This window comes from Sarcophilus harrisii, chromosome 1 (genome assembly GCF_902635505.1).
Source record: "Sarcophilus harrisii chromosome 1, mSarHar1.11, whole genome shotgun sequence".
Classification (NCBI taxonomy): Eukaryota; Metazoa; Chordata; class Mammalia; order Dasyuromorphia; family Dasyuridae; genus Sarcophilus; species Sarcophilus harrisii.
Window position 1 is genome coordinate 63,641,535 of NC_045426.1, and position 18,327 is coordinate 63,659,861.

Sequence of the window (18,327 nt, forward strand, 5' to 3'; positions counted from 1 at the left end):
GAAGAACTGGAAATTGTGGGAATTCCCATCAACTGGGAAAGCTAAACAAGTTGTTATATATGATTTTGATTGAACACTACTGTGCTTTAAGAAATGATGAGCTTGATGATCTTAGAAAAACATGGATAGACTAGAATAAAATAATGAAGAGCAAAATGAGCAGAACAAAGAGAACATTGTATATAGCAACATCAATTTTTTTAAAGAACAACTTTGAATGAAAAAATCATTTTGACTGTTATAAATACCCAAATTAACTACAAAGGACCTATGAAGCAAGATGCTATCTATATCCAGAGAAAAGAAGTGATAAATAGAAGTAGGTATATAATGTTTTACATACATACACATACACACCCACATATATTTGCGATTATATACACACATATGGGGATCATAACATACATACGTGTGTGTGTGTGTGTGTGTGTGTGTGTCTAATGGTAATCATCTCTGGAGGTAGGGAGTAGAACAAGGGAAAAAAGAAAAGAGAAAGTTATATGATACCTTTATTATATATTTGGAAGGAATGGCAAATTGTACATAGGAGATTTGCAGCTTCATGTACACTTTTTTTTTTTTTTCTATTCTACTATGTTATGGAAATGCTTGTTTTATTTCTTTAGTTCAGAATAAAATAATAATTAAAAAAAACCAAGACCAGGGTAAAGGAAGAGAAAGTGAAAGAAGGTACCTGAGTAATAGGACAGGAGGAAGAGGGGAAAAGAGAGAGGATACAAGAAATACATTTAAAGCAGAGTAATATATACAGAGTGAAGGTAAAGAGCTGGAGCAGAATCTATTATGCTTCAAGTGAAGTAAAAAAAGCACGGGTAGCAATCTTAATCTCACATCAAGTAAAAGCAAAGATAGATCTAATTAAAAGAGATAAGGAAGGAAACTATATTTTACTTAAGGGTACCATAAATAATGATACAATATCAATACTAAACATATATACACCAAGTGGTATATCATCCAAATTCCTAGAGGAGAAGTTAAGAGAGATGCAAGTAGAAATAGACAGCAAAACTATACTAGTGAGGGATCTCAACCTGGCTGTCTCAGAACAAGATAAATCAAACCACAAAATAAGAAAGAAGTTAAGGAGATAAACAGAATGTTAGAAAAATTAGGTACGGTAGATCTTTAGAGAAAATTGAATGGAGACAGAAAGGAGTTTACTTTTTTTCTCAGTGGTTCATGTAACCTATACAAAAATTGACCATGTATTGGGGCATAAAGATCTCAATATCAAATGCAGAAAGGCAGAAATAATAGTAAACACATTTTTTTCAGATCATGATGCAATAAAAATTACATGCAATATAAGGCCAGGAGAAAATAGACCAAAAATTAATTGGAAATTAAATAGTCTAATCCTAAAAAATGAATGGGTGAAACAACAAATTCTAGACACAATCAACAACTTCATTCCAGAGAATACTGAGACAACATATCAAAATTTGTGGGATGCAGCCAAAGCAGTTATTGAGGAAATTTTATATTTGTAGTTGCTTATTTGCATAAAATAGAGAAAGAGAACATCAATGAATTGGGCTTACAACTAAAAAAGCTAGAAAAAGAACAAATTAAAAACCCTCAATTAAATACCAAATTTGAAATTCTGAAAATAAAAGGGGAGATTAATAAAATTGAAAATAAAAAAAAAACTATTGAATTAATAAATAAAACTAAGAGTTGGTTTTATAAAAAAACCACCAATAAAAAAAGAGTGGGAGAGTGAATTGATAAGGAAGCTATGGAAGGATTGCCTAGTATCTTGAGAGCTTTATAACTTAAATTGTATTGGACACAGTCAGGAAGGTAGTGTAATTTTCTTCACCTTTCAGCACCTTCATGTGTGGAAGTGAAAATGATGAATGTTGGGAGTGACTTAAGATTGAAGCCGGGTTAGGTATAATCAGTGATATGAGAAGGGGCTAGGGATTTAAGTACAGCATGGGGAAGTATGATTAGAAGGTGATTTGTTTGAAAAATATTCAGTGACCAACCAGGGACTTATGATGATGTCTGCAGCTCATCTCTTCATTGAGAGGTGATGGATGCAAAATGCAGAATGAGACATAAATTTTATGATGTGGCCAATGTGGGGATTTGTTTTTCTTTCTTCAGTACATTTGTTATAGGGGTTTTCTTTTTCCTTTTTTTCTTTTGGAGAGGAAAAAGTAAAGAGGGACCAAATAAACTCTTGTTCATTGAAGGACATCCCTCATTTCAAACTAAGGTATAAAAGAATTTTACTGTGTTTGCATCAAAGAATCCATACTGATGGAATCATTGTTAAGCATTGGAATATTTTTATCCCTATTTTACTAATAAAAAATAATTTTTACTAATAAATAAAATTTAACCTCTGAAATTTAGATTATATGAATTGCTTCTCCAGGGCTAAAGACCAAAGAGCTATAAATTCAGGACCAGAATATTGGCCTTTGGGTTATAAGGATGGCTTTGCTTGTACAGGTGGTAGAGTGGTGAATGGAGGCAAATTGACTTTTATGGGGGAGGACTTTGCATCAAGGCCTGCCTCTTCTGCTTATCATCTGTATATTCTTAGTCAAGTTCCTTTATCTCTCTGGGTCTCAGTTTCCTCATGTGTAAAAATAACAACAATGCATGAGTTGTCTTGAAGAAAACACTGTAATTATTGAAGTGTTACAGAAATGCAAGCAATCATTTATTCATTCATTTATTTATTTACTTTTTGCTGAGGCAATTGGGGTTAAATGACTTGGCCAGGGTCACACAGCTAAGAAGGGTTAAGTGTCTGAGACCAGATTTGAACTCAGGTCCTCTTGACTTGAGGGTTGGTACTTTGTTCACTGCCATTTAGTTACCTGTAAATGATTTTTATTAGTCAGAAATAGCTATTCTCATGCTGTACCCATTTAGAAACACAGTATTTGTGTGAGTTTTCTGATCTTACAGAAAAACTAAGTATAATTTACTGTGATTAATACATCAAAGTGTTTTTGATTAGTCAACAAGCATTTATGAAGTACATACTGTGAGAAACATACGAAGCACTGGCAGCAACAAAGACAAAAATGAAAGACTTTTTGAGGTCTCTACTCAAGGATCTTAAATTTTTGGGGGGAAGATAACATTTATGTATGTAAGGTACATAAGTACTTTTTTTTGAAAGGGGAAAACTAATTATTAGTAATTGGGAGAAATCAGAAAAGGCCTCATATAGAAGATGATAATTAAGCTGTGATATGAAGATTCCCAAGGGATTGTGGTGAGGATGGAGTGAGTATATTGCAGGCTTTGTACATAAAATGATTCAATAAAATTACCTGCCTCTGAGTGGAGGCTCCTTGTAGAAGGGGAAAAAAGCTTAGCAAATTATTTGATTTGTTTTTAGCTTCTCCAATGACTTTCCTCAGGTGTAATCATATGACCCATGCTGAAAACAGCTACTTGTGGTCCCTTTCTGTTAGTATGGACATATCAAGGGCTGATCAGCCATGATGTGACATGTAGTCCCTAGGAATCAGATAGAACATCTGGCACAGAAATAATAGTCACAGCTCCTACCTTCAATAAGTCTTTTGCTTTCCATGATAGTTGCTAGTTTCCTTCCTTCCTTCCTTCCTTCCTTCCTTCCTTCCTTCCTTCCTTCCTTCCTTCCTTCCTTCCTTCCTTCCTTCCTTCCTTCCTTCCTTCCTTCCTTCCTTCCATCCATCCATCCATCCATCCATCCATCCCTTGTAAGATATCTTGGAGTTTACAATCTAGATTTTTTTTTTTTTTTAAAGAATCATGCCTCACACCCAGACCATTTTGGCTCTCATTGATTAGCCAATTGGTTCCAGCCCAGGCATCACTTGGTCATTGTTTGGGCTTTGATTGCTCAAAGTTAGTGTAAATTGCAATTGCTTCTGTTTTGACTAGAAACCCTGATCAACCTCCTAGGCTGAATTTTTCATTTGTTTTGACTAGGTAAAAGAAGCCATTCTTTGTCTCTTTTGTTTAACCTAACCTTAATCATTGAATGGACGTTGCCTCAGTCAGAGACCTAAGAAAGACTTTAGCTTCAAAGGGTCAAGGTCTCCTACTGTATCCAGAGCTATTTCCAGACTATCTATATCTTGCCACTGGAATCAGATGGCTCCAAAGGAGAAAGTGAGGCTGGTGATTTTCCACATCCTTTCTCACTCAAATCCAATTGACTTGCAAGTCATGACATCATCTTCCTAATGTCATGGTCCTTTTTGAGAATGAAGGACAAACAACTAAGGAATGATCCAACATAATTAGGACTGTGATTTTTATCTGAGCCTTAAAATTTAAGCAGAAAGCAAGAAAGCAGAGCAGAGGAAGCTTTGGTTCAGTAGGGGGAGCTCTCAGCTCAGTCTTTGACTTGAACTAACCTTTCAGAATGAAAGCCAGATTCTGTCCCTGAAAAAGAGCTTCTTTCTCCCTGTGGGGAGGTAATGGTTAGACCTATAGGTGTTGCTTGATGTTACCAAGGACCAAAAGAGTCATTTAAACCACACCCTATCTCCAGAATGCCTAAGACACATCTTGGAGACTGTCACAACCAAGGTTGATCTAGTGACAAATGTCATCTGCTTTATCTCTCCTAGTTCATGCCTTATAATTGGCTTAATGGGACTATCTTGGCAGGGTAGGAGTGCGGTGGCACAAAACTGAACAGTCTTGTTTCAGGCAGATGTGTGTAAATTAGGAGATAGTTAAAGGAAGTGGGACTTGCCTGGGTTAAGGACTGGGTTGAGTCAAGGCAGATGTTGGGAGCTGAATGTAATTGCATGGATTTTTCAAAGCTATTTGCAAGGCTGTTTTGTAATTCCCAGGAGAGTGTATCTGGCAAGTTTTGTCAGTGATGGTGTCTAGTTTCCTGACAGCTCTTATTGCCACTAGGTCCTTGGTAATCCACTAAAAGTCATGAATTAGATGACATACGGTTACATGCCAGGACTTGGGCTCCATTATTGAAAAGCTAGGACTTAGGGAAAAATCACTTAGATTCTCCTAGTCTCATTTTTTTCTTGGATAAATGATGAGGTTGCACTAGGTGGTCTCCATGGTCCCCTTTAGGCCTAACATTTTCTAATTCTTTGATCCATTTTTAAGAAGCCACATGGTACAATGGAAGGAGAATTGGGCTTGAAGTAAAAAGATATAGGTTGATCCCTATTTTAGCTGTGTGACATTGAGCAAGTCATTTAACTTCTCAGAGATTCACTTTTCTTATATGTAAAAAGGACTAGTAATACTTGTATTGTTTCCTTCATAAGGTTGTTGTGAAGGTTTTTTTTTTATTAAATAATATCTATTATATATATATATCTGTCTGTTATCTATCTCTTTTTATTCATCTATTTATGTATCTATCATCTATTTTTTTGTCCATCCATTCCTCTATCATCTACCTGTCTATCCATTCATCTGTCTGTCTGTCTATCCATCCATTTGTCATCTATTATATACCTGTCTGTCTGCTCATCCATTTATCTGTTTATCTGTCTATCCATCTGTCCATCTATTGATATATCTTTCTTGTTTTCTTTCTATCTTTCTGGCTATCTTTCCATATATTCACCTATCTGTCCACCTGACTATCTATCATCTACCTGTTTGTCCATCCATTCAGCTATCTGTCTGTCTATCTATCATATACCTGTCCATCCATTCATCTGTTTATCTGTCTGTCTATCCATCCATGTATCTATCTATCATATACCTATCTGTCTGTCCATTCATCTGTCTGTCTATCAATCCAATTGTCTATATTCTTTCTCTCAATCTATCATCTACCTGTCTGATCATCCATTTATAGCTGTCTATCCATCTGTCCATCTATCTACATATCTTTGTTTTTTTCTTTCTATCTCTCTGTCTTTTTGAATATCTATCTTATACCTATTTGTCTATACATTCATCTATCTATTTGTCTATCTATCCATCTGTCTGTTTGTTGGTCTGTCTGTCTCTCTTCCTCTCCTCCCCTCTCTGTCTCTCTGTCTCTGTCTCTCTCTCTCTCTCTATACATATATCATCTACCTATCTGCCTATCCATCTATCTATCCATCTATATATTTCTTTAAAATCATTCCTAGCTCATATATATGTATCATATTCATATAGTACCTAAAGATATACAGAGAACTTTGCTTACAGCAAAGCTGGGAGGTAAGCATTGATGATATTTTTGGAAAAGTTCTATGCATTTATCTATTTCCTAGTATAGAAACTCTCTCCACCAATGCCTATCATCAATTTCTGGGGCACTGAAAGTTTTAGTTTCTTGCTTATAGCCATATAGTCAATATGATTTGAACCAAAGCCTTCCTGATTACAAGACTCTCCCTCTGTCCATTATGCCAAGTTGTGTCCACTTTTTAAGTGTTATTAACCCCATTTTGCAGATGAGCAAATTGAGGGCAAGCCAGTTGAATTGCCCAATGTTATATAATTCATAACAGTTTGGAATTCAAATCAACATCTCTTCTGATTCTTAATCTACTATTCTTTCCATTATATAAGGCTGCCTCTAATTTATATCAAGTGTTTTGTAAACATGAAGTACTACATATATGGGACCTGTCCTTTGTTTAGCATTCAGGGTTTTTCACAATCTGACGTTCCTGACTTTGTAGTCTTCCTACACTTTACTCTTCTCCATGAAATCCAAAACCGCATTGACCTGCTTTGTTGCTCATGTCAATCAATTTGTTTCTTTTTCTTTTTCTTTTTTTTTTTTTGCTTTTTATTTTTAAAACATATTCATAGATAATTTTCAACATTCACCCTTGCAATACCTTGTGTTTCAAAATTTCTTCTTTCCTTCCCCCACCCCTTCTCCTAGATGGCAAGTAATCCAATATATGTTGAACATGTGCAATTCTTCTATACATATTTACACATTCATCACACAGCACAAGAAAAATCAAATCAAAAAGGAAAAAATGAGAAAGAAAATAAAATTCAAACAAGCAGACAACAACAAAAAGTGAAAATACTATGTTGTGATATACACTCAGTCCTCTCTCTGGGTGTAAATGGGTCTCTTAAACAAGACCATTGGAACTGGCCTAAATCACTTTGTTGTTGAAGAGAGCTATCACTATCACATTTGATCATCACATAATCTTGTTGCCATGTACAATGTTCTTTTGGTTCTACTCACTTCACTTAGCATTAGTTCATGTAAATCTCTCCAGATTTTTCTGAAATCATCCTGCTGATCATTTCTTGTAGAATAATAATATTCCACAACATTCATATACCATAACTTGTTCAGTCATTCTCCAACTGATGAGCTTCTACTCAGTTTCTAGTTTCTTGCCACTACAAAAAGGGCTGCCACAAATATTTTTTACACATGTAGGTCCCTTTCCTTCCTTTATGATCTCTTTGGGATACAAACTCAGTAGAAACATTGATGGATCAAAGGGTATGCAGTTTGATAGCCCTTTGTGCATAGTTCCAAATTACTCTCCAGAATGCTTAGATCATTTCAAAACTCCAACTATGTATTAGTGTCCCAGTTTTCCAACATCCCTTCCAAAATTCATCTTTTTCTGTCATCTCAGCCAATCTGAGAGGTTTGTAGTGGTATCTCAGAGTTGTCTTAATTTGCATTTCTTTGATCTGTAGTGATTTTAGAGCATCTTTTCATGTGACTAGAAAATGGTTTCAATTTCTTCATCTGAAAATTTGTCTGTTCATATCCTTTGAAGGCCAATCCATTTTTGCACTCACTAGCCCTCATGCTCAGAATTCTCTCATGTCTGCTTCTTGGTTTCCATCAAGATTCAAGGCCATCAAATGCCACCCGCAGGAATCCTTTTCCATTTTCACTAAATCCTTAAGGTTTCCCTTGTATGTTTCCCATACTTCTGAGGCAAACAGAGTTAAGTGACTTGTTTAGAATCACAGAGCTAGGAAATCTGATTTGAACTCATGAAAATCAGTCTTCCTGATTCAGAGCCCAATCTTCTATCTACTGTACCTAATTGCTCCATTGCCTCCCTGAAGTCAGGTCCTCTTTGAGGATGAAGGACAAACAATCACAGTTCTATTCTGTGTTTTTAATTCACTTATTTATCTATACCTTATTTCTTCTCTTTAAATGTAAGCTCCTCCAGGGCAGGATTGGATTTCACATTTCTTTGAATCCCCAATAACGGTTATCATTAGAATGGAAGTTTCTTGAGAACAGAGACTCACATTCTACTTGCTGGAGAAACCTCATCATGACAAGATAATGTTATCTTATCTTTTCTGGTGCTTTTATATCATCTATTCATCTTTCCTCTGCAGAGGGGAAGCCACCACTGCCCAGTACAGGACTTCTTAATCTTTTTGGTGTCACTACACTTTCTGGCAGTCTTGAGAAGCCTTTGAATCTACTTTCAAACTGTTGCACAAGATAAAATACACGGGATTACAAAAGAAAACAATTATATTGAAAAATTATATTTGAAAAATTCAAAATATTTACAACACGAGTTATTGAACTCTAGGTTAAGAACCTCTGTTCTGATATAGTGAGAAGTCTGTTTTCTTCAGAGGAATCATTTTAATTCATTTTAGTTTTCCTTAGTCCTGATTTTGTTCCCGTATTCAGTTTTATTAATTTGACTTGTCTTTTGCTTTTCCTTTTTATTCTCCTGCCTCTTTAATTGTCATGTGCAAAACTGGACACACTGCTCTGATAAGTGTCTGACCACTTACTACTTCATGGACCATCTGTTTTATCTTCTTGTTACCAGAATCCAGGATTGGATTCACTTTAAAACATAGTGACATTAAACAAAATGGCAAGTGACTGAACTGCTTTTAAGGTAATGCACTTTATGGAAGGCTTTGTTTTGGGATTTGTTGAGAAATATCAGTTGTATCAAAATGAAATGTGTCAATAAAAGTAAAAAAGAGGCAATGTGGAATAATAAATATAGGTCTGGCACTAGAGCCAGGAAACCCCAGGTTCAAGTTCTGTTTTTAATGCTTTTGGATCCTAGGCTCCTTGGATTGGTGGAAGGAGCTAGGAATTTCCTACACTAATGTAATCACAGGACTGAACTAAAAAGCACAGAAATAAATTTGGAAGTGGGTAGGATGCTGAATCTGTGATTTCATTGTATAAGAAATTACCCTTGTGGAAACTCCCTTTCCTAGTGCATATGAACATCTGCTCTGCAATTTATCCTCTTGGAGAGTTGTCTGAAAAAATTAAGTGATTAATCCAGGATGACTTGGTCAGTATAGGTCACAGGAAATGCCTTAACCCACATCTTCCTGACTCCAATACTAAATTTCTCTCCATCATGGAATAAAATATAATAACAGCTTGACCTTGCTTGAGGTTCTTTGTAATTTCTCACAGTTCTTCCTCTACCACACTTATGTCTAGATAAGCATTTATTATTTTATATTTCTCTGTTTTTCCCCAAGTGCTCTTGACATTACTATTGAACTTTCCGCTCTTACTATTTTTTCAACCCATTCAAGGATTGTTGAACATTCTCTAAGATAGTACTGACACAACGCCACTTAAAGTCTTATGCAGACAGAGTGAGAACCTGGGGATTGAAGCACTGAGATTAGTAGTTCATCCTTCCCAGTATTTTGTCTCTGGTAGAGGAAAATGAGCTTTGGTGTAAGGATACTGTTGTCTTCCTTGACATCAAACCCAAAGGATTAAGAACATCCCCCATAAAAATCTCTTGGGTTCCTTAATAACATTTTATGAATCTGTCATTCATATGTCTATTTACTTTTTTTAATGACCTCAGTATGTTTTTAATATGAATTTTCTTTTTCATTATAAACTTAATCTCAACTAAATAAACATTTTAATATGTAAAGAACTGACAAGAGGATTTTTTATGTTGTTCTTATATTTATTTAAACCTTTCTCGGTTTGTATTTTTAGCTTTGTAACTTCTCATGGGGGCAATAGGTTTCATAAATTAATTACCTTATCTTCTGCTCGAACTATTATTTCATTTTAATTGTCTAAAAGCAGAAAGATGTAGTGGAAAGAATGTTGAATTTGTACTAAAAGGACTGGGGTTCAAATCTTGGGTTTGCCACTTATTTCTTGACCTTGGGGAACTTATTGGACCTGGTTTCCATCTGTAAAATGAAGGGGTTGGATGAATGAATAAAAACATTTGTTAAACACGTATGTGAAAAACACTATGGGTTATAAAATTTTAAAACCACAGAGAATATAAAACGTCTGCTACATGTGGAGGTTCTATTGGAAATAGGATCTATGGTCTTGGCAGTCCTGATGTCCTTTAGTTTACCTATCTGATATTGGTGGTGAGGATCATGGGCTCTCTAAAGGAGTTGTTTCCATAAATGATGGCAATGGGAGCAAGACTGGAAGCGACGTTGGTATTATTCCCAGGCTATTGGACTCTGGGTACTAGGATATATTCACTGAAATATGAGGGGAAGTGATAGTTGAGATGGAGATAGTTTGATTCATTTGACAAGGATGTGTCATGTATCTCATTCAGAATGCCTTGATGTTTTAGCAAGAGCTAGAGATACAGAGATGTCAAAAATGTAAGCTAGGTATTGAGATACATACTTGTAATTCCTACTGCAGATAGAAGCTGAGACTTGTGCTCAGGGGTTCTTGGTTGCAATGGGTTAAGTCGGTTGGAAGTCTGAATTAAGTTTGGTATCAATATAGTGAATCCCCAGGAATGGGGGGCCACCAGACTGTTTAACAAAGGGGGAAATGGAATATATCAAAGCTTCTATACAACTAAGAGTGAGATTGCGCCTGTCAGTTGTCCTATTCTTACTGCTGGCTTGGGCAAGAGAGGGAGACTCAGTGTTTTAAAAAAAATCCAATTCTTTCCTTCAAGAAATTTGTAATCCAGGAGAAAAAAGTTTGGCTAAATGGTCCTAAGATCCCATTCAATTATAAATCTATGATTTGTTAATGTTGCGGGGGTATAATTTAGTTAATTTCCTTATATATTTTAAAGCATTTATTCTGTATAAGAAGTCATGCTAAATATTGAGGGAGAATGGAAAGATAAATATGACACAATCCTTGCCCTTACAGGGCTTTTACAAGAGCAAGAGAGATTGTTGTGATATAAACAATAAGATGATATATATGAGAAAGGTATAAAGTGCAACACAACTCATTTCTGGTGGGGGAGGTTGAAGAAGGAGGAAAACTTTGAAATGAGCCTTAATGGATGAGGAAGATTTCAACAATCTGAGAAGAGATAGAGATGCGATTTTGGCACAGAGAAGGTTGTGAACAAAGCCTCTGAGACAGAAGAAGGTGGAAGAAAATTAAAAAGAACAAGAAGTACATCCATATATGGGAGTTAGAGGTCCTTAGTACTAGAGAAGAAGTCTGAATCATTATGGTATTAAAAGATACAATGTGTTGATATCAACACATTGTATCTTTTAATACCATAATGATTATATGATATAATAATTATATGATATTATACAATACTATAGACATATTTTATGCATTTCTGAGATTCTAAAGTTGTTTTATGTTGTCTGCTAGCCTTTGTATGTCATCTGTGGCTTCCTCAAAATCATCCAAAATTCCCATATGATTTCTTATGATGATCCCCGATATATTGAAATTACAATGGGGAAAGTCATGATGTGGGAGAGATAAATGCAGTTAGCAATCTATTGTTGCTAGACCATCATATATATGAATGGAATTGGTTTGACATAAGGCTAAATAAAGGTAGGATCATTTACAGGTTCACAAGATTTAGAGGTAGCAGATGATTTAGTTCAATGTTTTTCTTTTACAGATGAAGAAATTTGAGGCCCTGAGAAATTAAATAACTTGTTTAAGTTAAGAAGTATAGAGGTTTGAACCCATGCTTTCAATTTCACATTATTCAGTAGACTTTGATCAGCTCTAGCCTGAATTGGCCTGGCCTCTTGTCTAATTTACCATTCCACTGAAGATTTCCCCATTTGATGCTCTTTGCCTGATCCTACTGAATCGAACTCAGGATAGGGTAGCTAATTTTTACCCCTTTCTACTCCTGTTTTTAAGGTAGTTCTTTGGTTGTCCATGATAAGAAACTCCCTATTTCCTCTTGAGCCTTTGGAATCTTCATTTTAAAAACCTTTTTTAGGTGTAATTTTTTCAAATGTATTTTGCAAGTTGAAGTAATGTATACTCACCTAATCCAACTTGTTCTCCTTTCAAAAATTCTAATAGATTTTCCTTAAACATTCATTTTATTTTTCTTTTCAAAGATAGAACATTTATTAAATACCTAGTATGTGTTAGGTACTGTACTAAGAGTTAGGAATACAAATAAAAAGGATGATAAATGGTTCCTTTCCCTGAGAAGCTAAGACAATGGCTGAAGATATCATAAAGGGAAATTAGAGATGGGTGGAGGAGAAGATATGGGTATGCCTGAGGAATAATGTGGAGGCCTGTAATTGAGCAAATATCAGATAAAGCTGGCCCAAGGAGGACCAATATTCAAAGATCATTTTCAATAAATTCACCAAATATTTACTGGAGTGCCTACTATGTGCAGAGCCCTTTACTTTGACCAAATAGGTTGTAAAGATAAATGAGATGATATCTCTCAAAGGATTTACAGTCTCACAGCGTCACATCCATAATGTGGATGCAATACTATACTTTCTAATTTTCTTCCATTTTCTTCTGTCTCAGAGGCAATTTTAGAAATAATTATAATAAAATTGAAGCATAATAGAGAAGAATACAAGCTTTCTGCCTTCAAGAAACTTATAATCGAGATAAGTAAGGTACAGAAATAAAGATAACATGTGTAATACAACTTAAAATGCAGTATAGTGTAAGGGATGAACAGATTGTTGTAAGAGATGGGAGAAGGGAGAGATCCCTTTGTGATAGAAAACATAAAGGGAAATATCTGAACTAAACTCTATCTAAAAGAAAGATTTCTGAGCTGGGTGAAAAATTTAAGGATTTTCTATTCGTTGAAAGAACTGGGTATGTTTAGACCTGGCAAGACTTAGGTGATACGTTACAGCTAAATCATATTATTTAAAGGTTTTTTTTGTGGAAAAGAGAAATTTGATTTATTCTGGTTTGCTCTAAGTAAGGATCTAAGTATGGTTTACAGATCAAATTTGGTTCCCTGTTTTGCAGGGTCAAGGAGCTAAGAATTTATTTATTTTTAAATTAATTTTTAAATTCCAAATTCTTTCTATTCTTTCATCTCCTCCTCCACCCATTAAGTAGATGAGAAATATAATACCAATTATAGTTATTATTTCATACAAAATGTGGTTTTGCATTAGACATATTCTGGGGTAGGGAAAACAAGAAAAATAAAGGAAAAATATGTTTAAGAATGGTTTTTACATTTTAAAATAAAGTTTTATTGTGTTTAAAAATGCAAAAACAATTCTTGGCTTTCAGGCCATACAAAAACAATCTATGGACTGCATTTGGCTTTTCATTTGGCTTTTTTTTTTCATTCAAGGCTTGCTGAGCAATGCCTTGAGTCTAGAATTAGGCCCAGTAGGTAGAATATACAGAAAGCCAAATGGAGGCCAGATGCATGTAGAGAAAAACTTTCTAACTATCAGAACCGTGCATGGATGGACTGGGCTGCCTTGGAAGGTAATGTGTTTGTTATCAAGAGAGGTCTTCATGCAGAAGGCTAGATGTGTACTTGCTGTTAGAATGTATTTGTGTTCAGATGCAGATTGGAGGATCTGGCCACTGAGGATCTTTCAGAATCCAAGACTCTGTGGTTCTAAGGTTTATAGAACTGGGTCTGAGATATCTTTGGAAGTGGTTTTTCTTCGGAGGAAGATCAAGGGCAGAACCTCTAGTATAACTATCTGTTGCTTTCTCATTCATTTCTTTCAGTCATATTCAACTCTTTGTGACTCATTTGGAGTTCTCTTGGCAGAGATATTAGAGTGTTTTGCCATTTTCTTCTCCATTCCATTTTACCAATAAGGAAAAGGAAGAAAACAGAGTTAAGTGACTTGCTCAGCTAGTAAATCTGAGATCATATTTGGAGTCTTCCTGACTCCAGGTTTGGGTGCTTTGTCCACTGGGCTATCTGGCTGCCCCATCTATTGCTAATAGCTAGCATTTCTATTGAATATATAATGGTTTCAGGATTACAAAGCATTTTATATATGCTATCTTATTTTATTCTTGCAACAACTCTATGAGGTAGATGTTATAATTGTCCTCTTAAATGAAGAAATTGAGATCGAGAGAGGTTAAGTGGTTTGTCAAAAATTATATACTCATTGTTTGAGGCAGGATTCAAATTCAAGTATTTCTCACCCCAAGTTTAATACTCTATTATCTGCACAGCCTCATTGCCTCTTATTGTTATTCCTTTATACAATCCCATCCCCCTCCTTTTAAAAAATAATCTATTCTTTTTGTTCTTTTCCTTTTTTCACTTCTGTCATTTCTTTTATGCTATTTCAAAGGAGTTGAAATAAAACCGGCACTGAACAATATTCAGTAAATTTTGAGACAGACGGGCTATTTAGATAATCGAAACTGAGTATTTTCAGTTTTTTTTTTAAAAAGCAGATTTTTTAAAAAGGGGGGGTCTGCATTTTCCAGATAACTAGTGCAGATATGGATTTGGGAAGGGGGCAGCTAGGTAATATAGTACAGTACAAAGAGCACTGGGCCCGGAGTCAGGAAGACTCATCTTCCTAAGTTTGAAACTTAGATACTTCCTAGCTATGTGACCCTGAGCAAGTCACTAACCATGTCTGCCTCAATTTCCTCATCTGTAAAATGAACTGGAGAAGGAAATGGCAAACCACTCCAGTATCTTTTTCAAGAAAACCCTGAATGGTTTTACTAAGAGTTGGACATAACTGAAAAATGTCTTACCAACAACAAACAGCAAATATGACTTAAAGGAACCTAGGGCATCTCTTTCCCTGCTGATGTTAAAGAAGTGGAAAGGAAAAGTCTAGTTCAAGTGCATTATCTTTATTAGCAGAGGAATGAGCTAATAAGCTCAAACTATTCTCTCTTTGGAAGAATCAGTTTTCTCCTTTTGCCTAGAAAACTCTGACTTTTCTCTCCAGGACCCAGGGCGGAGTACATGTTCATAGTGACAAGCTCACAGTGACTTCTCCTGTTTTAATGTGGATCAAGGTAAGAACCAAAGCTAAAAATACCTGTTTCCTTCAATTGACCTACATGTGGCATTAATTTGAACTCTTTACCATCCAAATGCTCTCTTCTGACTTTCTCTTCAGTCTGTGGAGTTTAAAATTATCCAACTTACAATAAAAGAAATTGAGATAGAGCTCTGAGCCAATGGTACTTTATTAAAGGGTCCATGTTCCCCTATAATGAAGTGGACTTCAAATCTTCCTCATGATCTGAGATGCTCCTGGTCCACAGGACCTTGTTTTTATAGAGTTTGATACCCAAATATGCAAAAGAGGCATAATAAAATACAGTTAATAGACTTTGCTCTTGAGGAACAAAAATTAAGATGGGCAAGACAAGAGTCATTTCTAGTGAACAAATATCATAAAATGGTCCTGAGGTACAAAAGTAAGTTGGGGGACTTAACAAAAAACCAAGACATTCCGTTCATGCTGGGTTTGGATATGGAATTCGAATAAAACAGGATGGATATATCTTTGTCACCATTCTTGTGGTTGTGCTAGTGAGCTTCATAATTGGTAAACAAATAGTGAACATTACATTAAAACTTGAGGCCTGCCTTAAGAATCTATTTTTATCTAAATTTCCCTATATGATTTATGCAAAATATCAAACTGACTAATACTGATTGGAATAGAGTCAGAATCCTAATGACTCATATCTCACAAGCTTGAAAGTTTTATTTTTGTCATTATTTGGCTTAGTACACAGCAATAAAGACCCAGACACTAGGATTGTGTCTTTTTAAAAAATAGAGGTAAGAGAGGCATTTTGGTTTATTAAAAAGAACATTCAATCAGGAGTCTGGAGGTTGTGCTTGGAGTTCCACTTCTGACTTTACCATCTACATGACCTTGAGGAAATTCCTTCACATGTTTGGGCCTCCCTCATTTCCTCAATTGTGTATGACCTCTTATTGAAGGTCCATCCCAGTTTATGCTCCTATGATCCATAAAATGAGGAGACTCATCTAAATGATTTTTAAGGTCCCTTTTACTCTAATGAACCAATCATTCTGGCCACTGAGAACCTCAGACTTTGCTCCTATTTCCCCATAAAGCCAGGTTATTGACTATTCAAGAAGCAAGAAAAACAAATATTTTCCTATCAAAATTTGATCCACTCTGTGGTTGATACTCCTGAGTCCCTTGAAGACAAAATGAGAGGAAAAGAGGATTTTAAGATTAGTGATTTGTAATTCAACTTGTTTAAAGAGTTTTTTGGGGGTAGTTGAACTTTTTTCTTTTGATTGGTTCCTATTTACTTAATTAATTTATTCCACTGCTTAAGAAATCCCTAGTCATTAGATAATTCTTCATTATCTGCTACAGAGCCCTCATCCATAATGGCAGGCACTTAAAATTTAATTTTGAGGATTGTGCATTTGCCTAATTCTGTAGTTCATTACAATCACTCTTGATTCTGTTTTTCTCCTTAGGCCTTGGATATAATCTTGGAGAAGATGAAGTCTTCTGGTTTCAACTTTTCTCGAGTCAGAGCTTTGTCTGGGGCTGGCCAGGTCGGTTTATAAAGCAAAACCATAAATAACTTAATCATGTACTGTAGCACTGCGGTAGAGTTTTACAAACCACATAATTACCCTGCTTAGAAAAGGGAACTCATCTCTGTTGGTAAGAGGCAAATGACTCCTATGGCATTATTACTGGGAAATTGCTTTCAGAAACAATTCCAGGTCTTTATAGCTTGTTCTCACAAAACATGTTTTCTATATCAAAATGAAGCTGTCTTGTTACATTATGAAATATCATTTTTGAATCTATTTAGCTATCCATGATCATATTATTGATTATTACATAGTGGGGGCAGATTTGCACTTAGTTCCCCAAAAATTGAAGGTGGAAAGCCAAATTAAAAAGAGTGTGATAAAGTGGATAGTGCTCTGGATTTGTCAGGAAAACTGGATTAGACTCCTTCCCCAGAGAGTTACTAGCTATGTAACTCGGTACATTCCACTTAATCTCTCTGAGGGTCTCTTTCTTCATCATGGGATAACACTAGTATCTACTTTAAAGAACTGGTTTCTTGCTGTTATGCCCCACCCCAAACAACTTCTAGAGGCCATGCCTGAGAAAATTCAGTTCTAGGAACATGGATATCACCACCCATGAAAATCTTCCCCCTCCCCAAGTCTCTTTTTCACCTCTTTCTTTGAGAATTCTAATTACATCAGCATTTCTATTGCTTTGGAAAAGGACTTGCTGATTGTTCCACTCACCATTCTTGTGATTTCTCAGACCAAAACATTCTTCTCTGGCCACTGCTCTCTTATATATGTTGTCTTCTCCGAGGATGTAAGCTTTTGAATTTATGTGCTTAGTTCAGTTTGATAAATAGCAAGTACTTTAAAATGTTTGCTCATTCTTTCTTCTCTTCCTTCCCTCTCTCCCAGTTTCCCTCCTTTTTGACTTCCTTCCTTCCTTCTCTCCTTTCTTCCTTCTTTTCTTCCCTCCTTCCTTTTCTCCTCCCTTTCCTCCTCCCTTTCTTCCTTTTTCCTTCTTCCCTCTCTCTCTTCTATTTCTTCAACCTTCCCCTCCTCCTTTCTTCCATTTATAGAGTCATTGTGATAATCAAATGAGATAACATTTGTAAAGCATTTTGTAAGCTTTCAGATACTACATAAATAGCAGCTTTTATAATTGTTGTTATTAACATATTGCAAAATAGGAAAATCAAGAATAAAAATGGAGCAGAGGGTCACTAAAGGAAGTCAATCCGATACCTGAGATAAAGTCAAGCCTATACCTGAGATAAACTAATCTCAAATGTTAATCATTTACATTTGAGAATTGAATTAGGCTTTAGGTTTTTAGATAATGAAAGCAAAAAAAAAAAAAAAAAAAAAAAACTTGGGCTACATGGTTTTCATTGTTTAGAAGTAAAAACGTAGCTCATATATTCATTTGCAGAGAGTTTTTTTTTTTTTGTCCTGAATTTATAGGCAGAAATTTATGACAGATCTTCAGCTGTAATTTTGCAAAAGATATGGAAACTCTGCTTAAATAGTTTCCTCTTATGTTCATATTCATCATTCCTTAATAGAGAGGCCTGCCTATTATTGCTAAAGCAAGGGAGATACCCTGTTTGACACCATTTGCCCATAATGAGTGGGTCAGGGG

The 18,327-nt window shown here is 35.4% G+C and overlaps 1 protein-coding gene across 3 annotated transcripts in view; it reads left to right on the plus strand.

Moving 5' to 3' along the window:
• XYLB (xylulokinase) overlaps positions 1-18,327 on the plus strand; it is a 220,534-nt gene that overhangs the window by 20,332 nt on the left and 181,875 nt on the right. For all 3 annotated transcript variants that reach the window (XM_031957004.1, XM_012543706.3, XM_031956996.1), the window contains exons 3-4: positions 15,100-15,169; positions 16,629-16,709. In XM_031957004.1, coding sequence (XP_031812864.1) covers positions 15,100-15,169; positions 16,629-16,709 — 151 coding nt within the window. The remainder of the gene's footprint in view (positions 1-15,099; positions 15,170-16,628; positions 16,710-18,327) is intronic.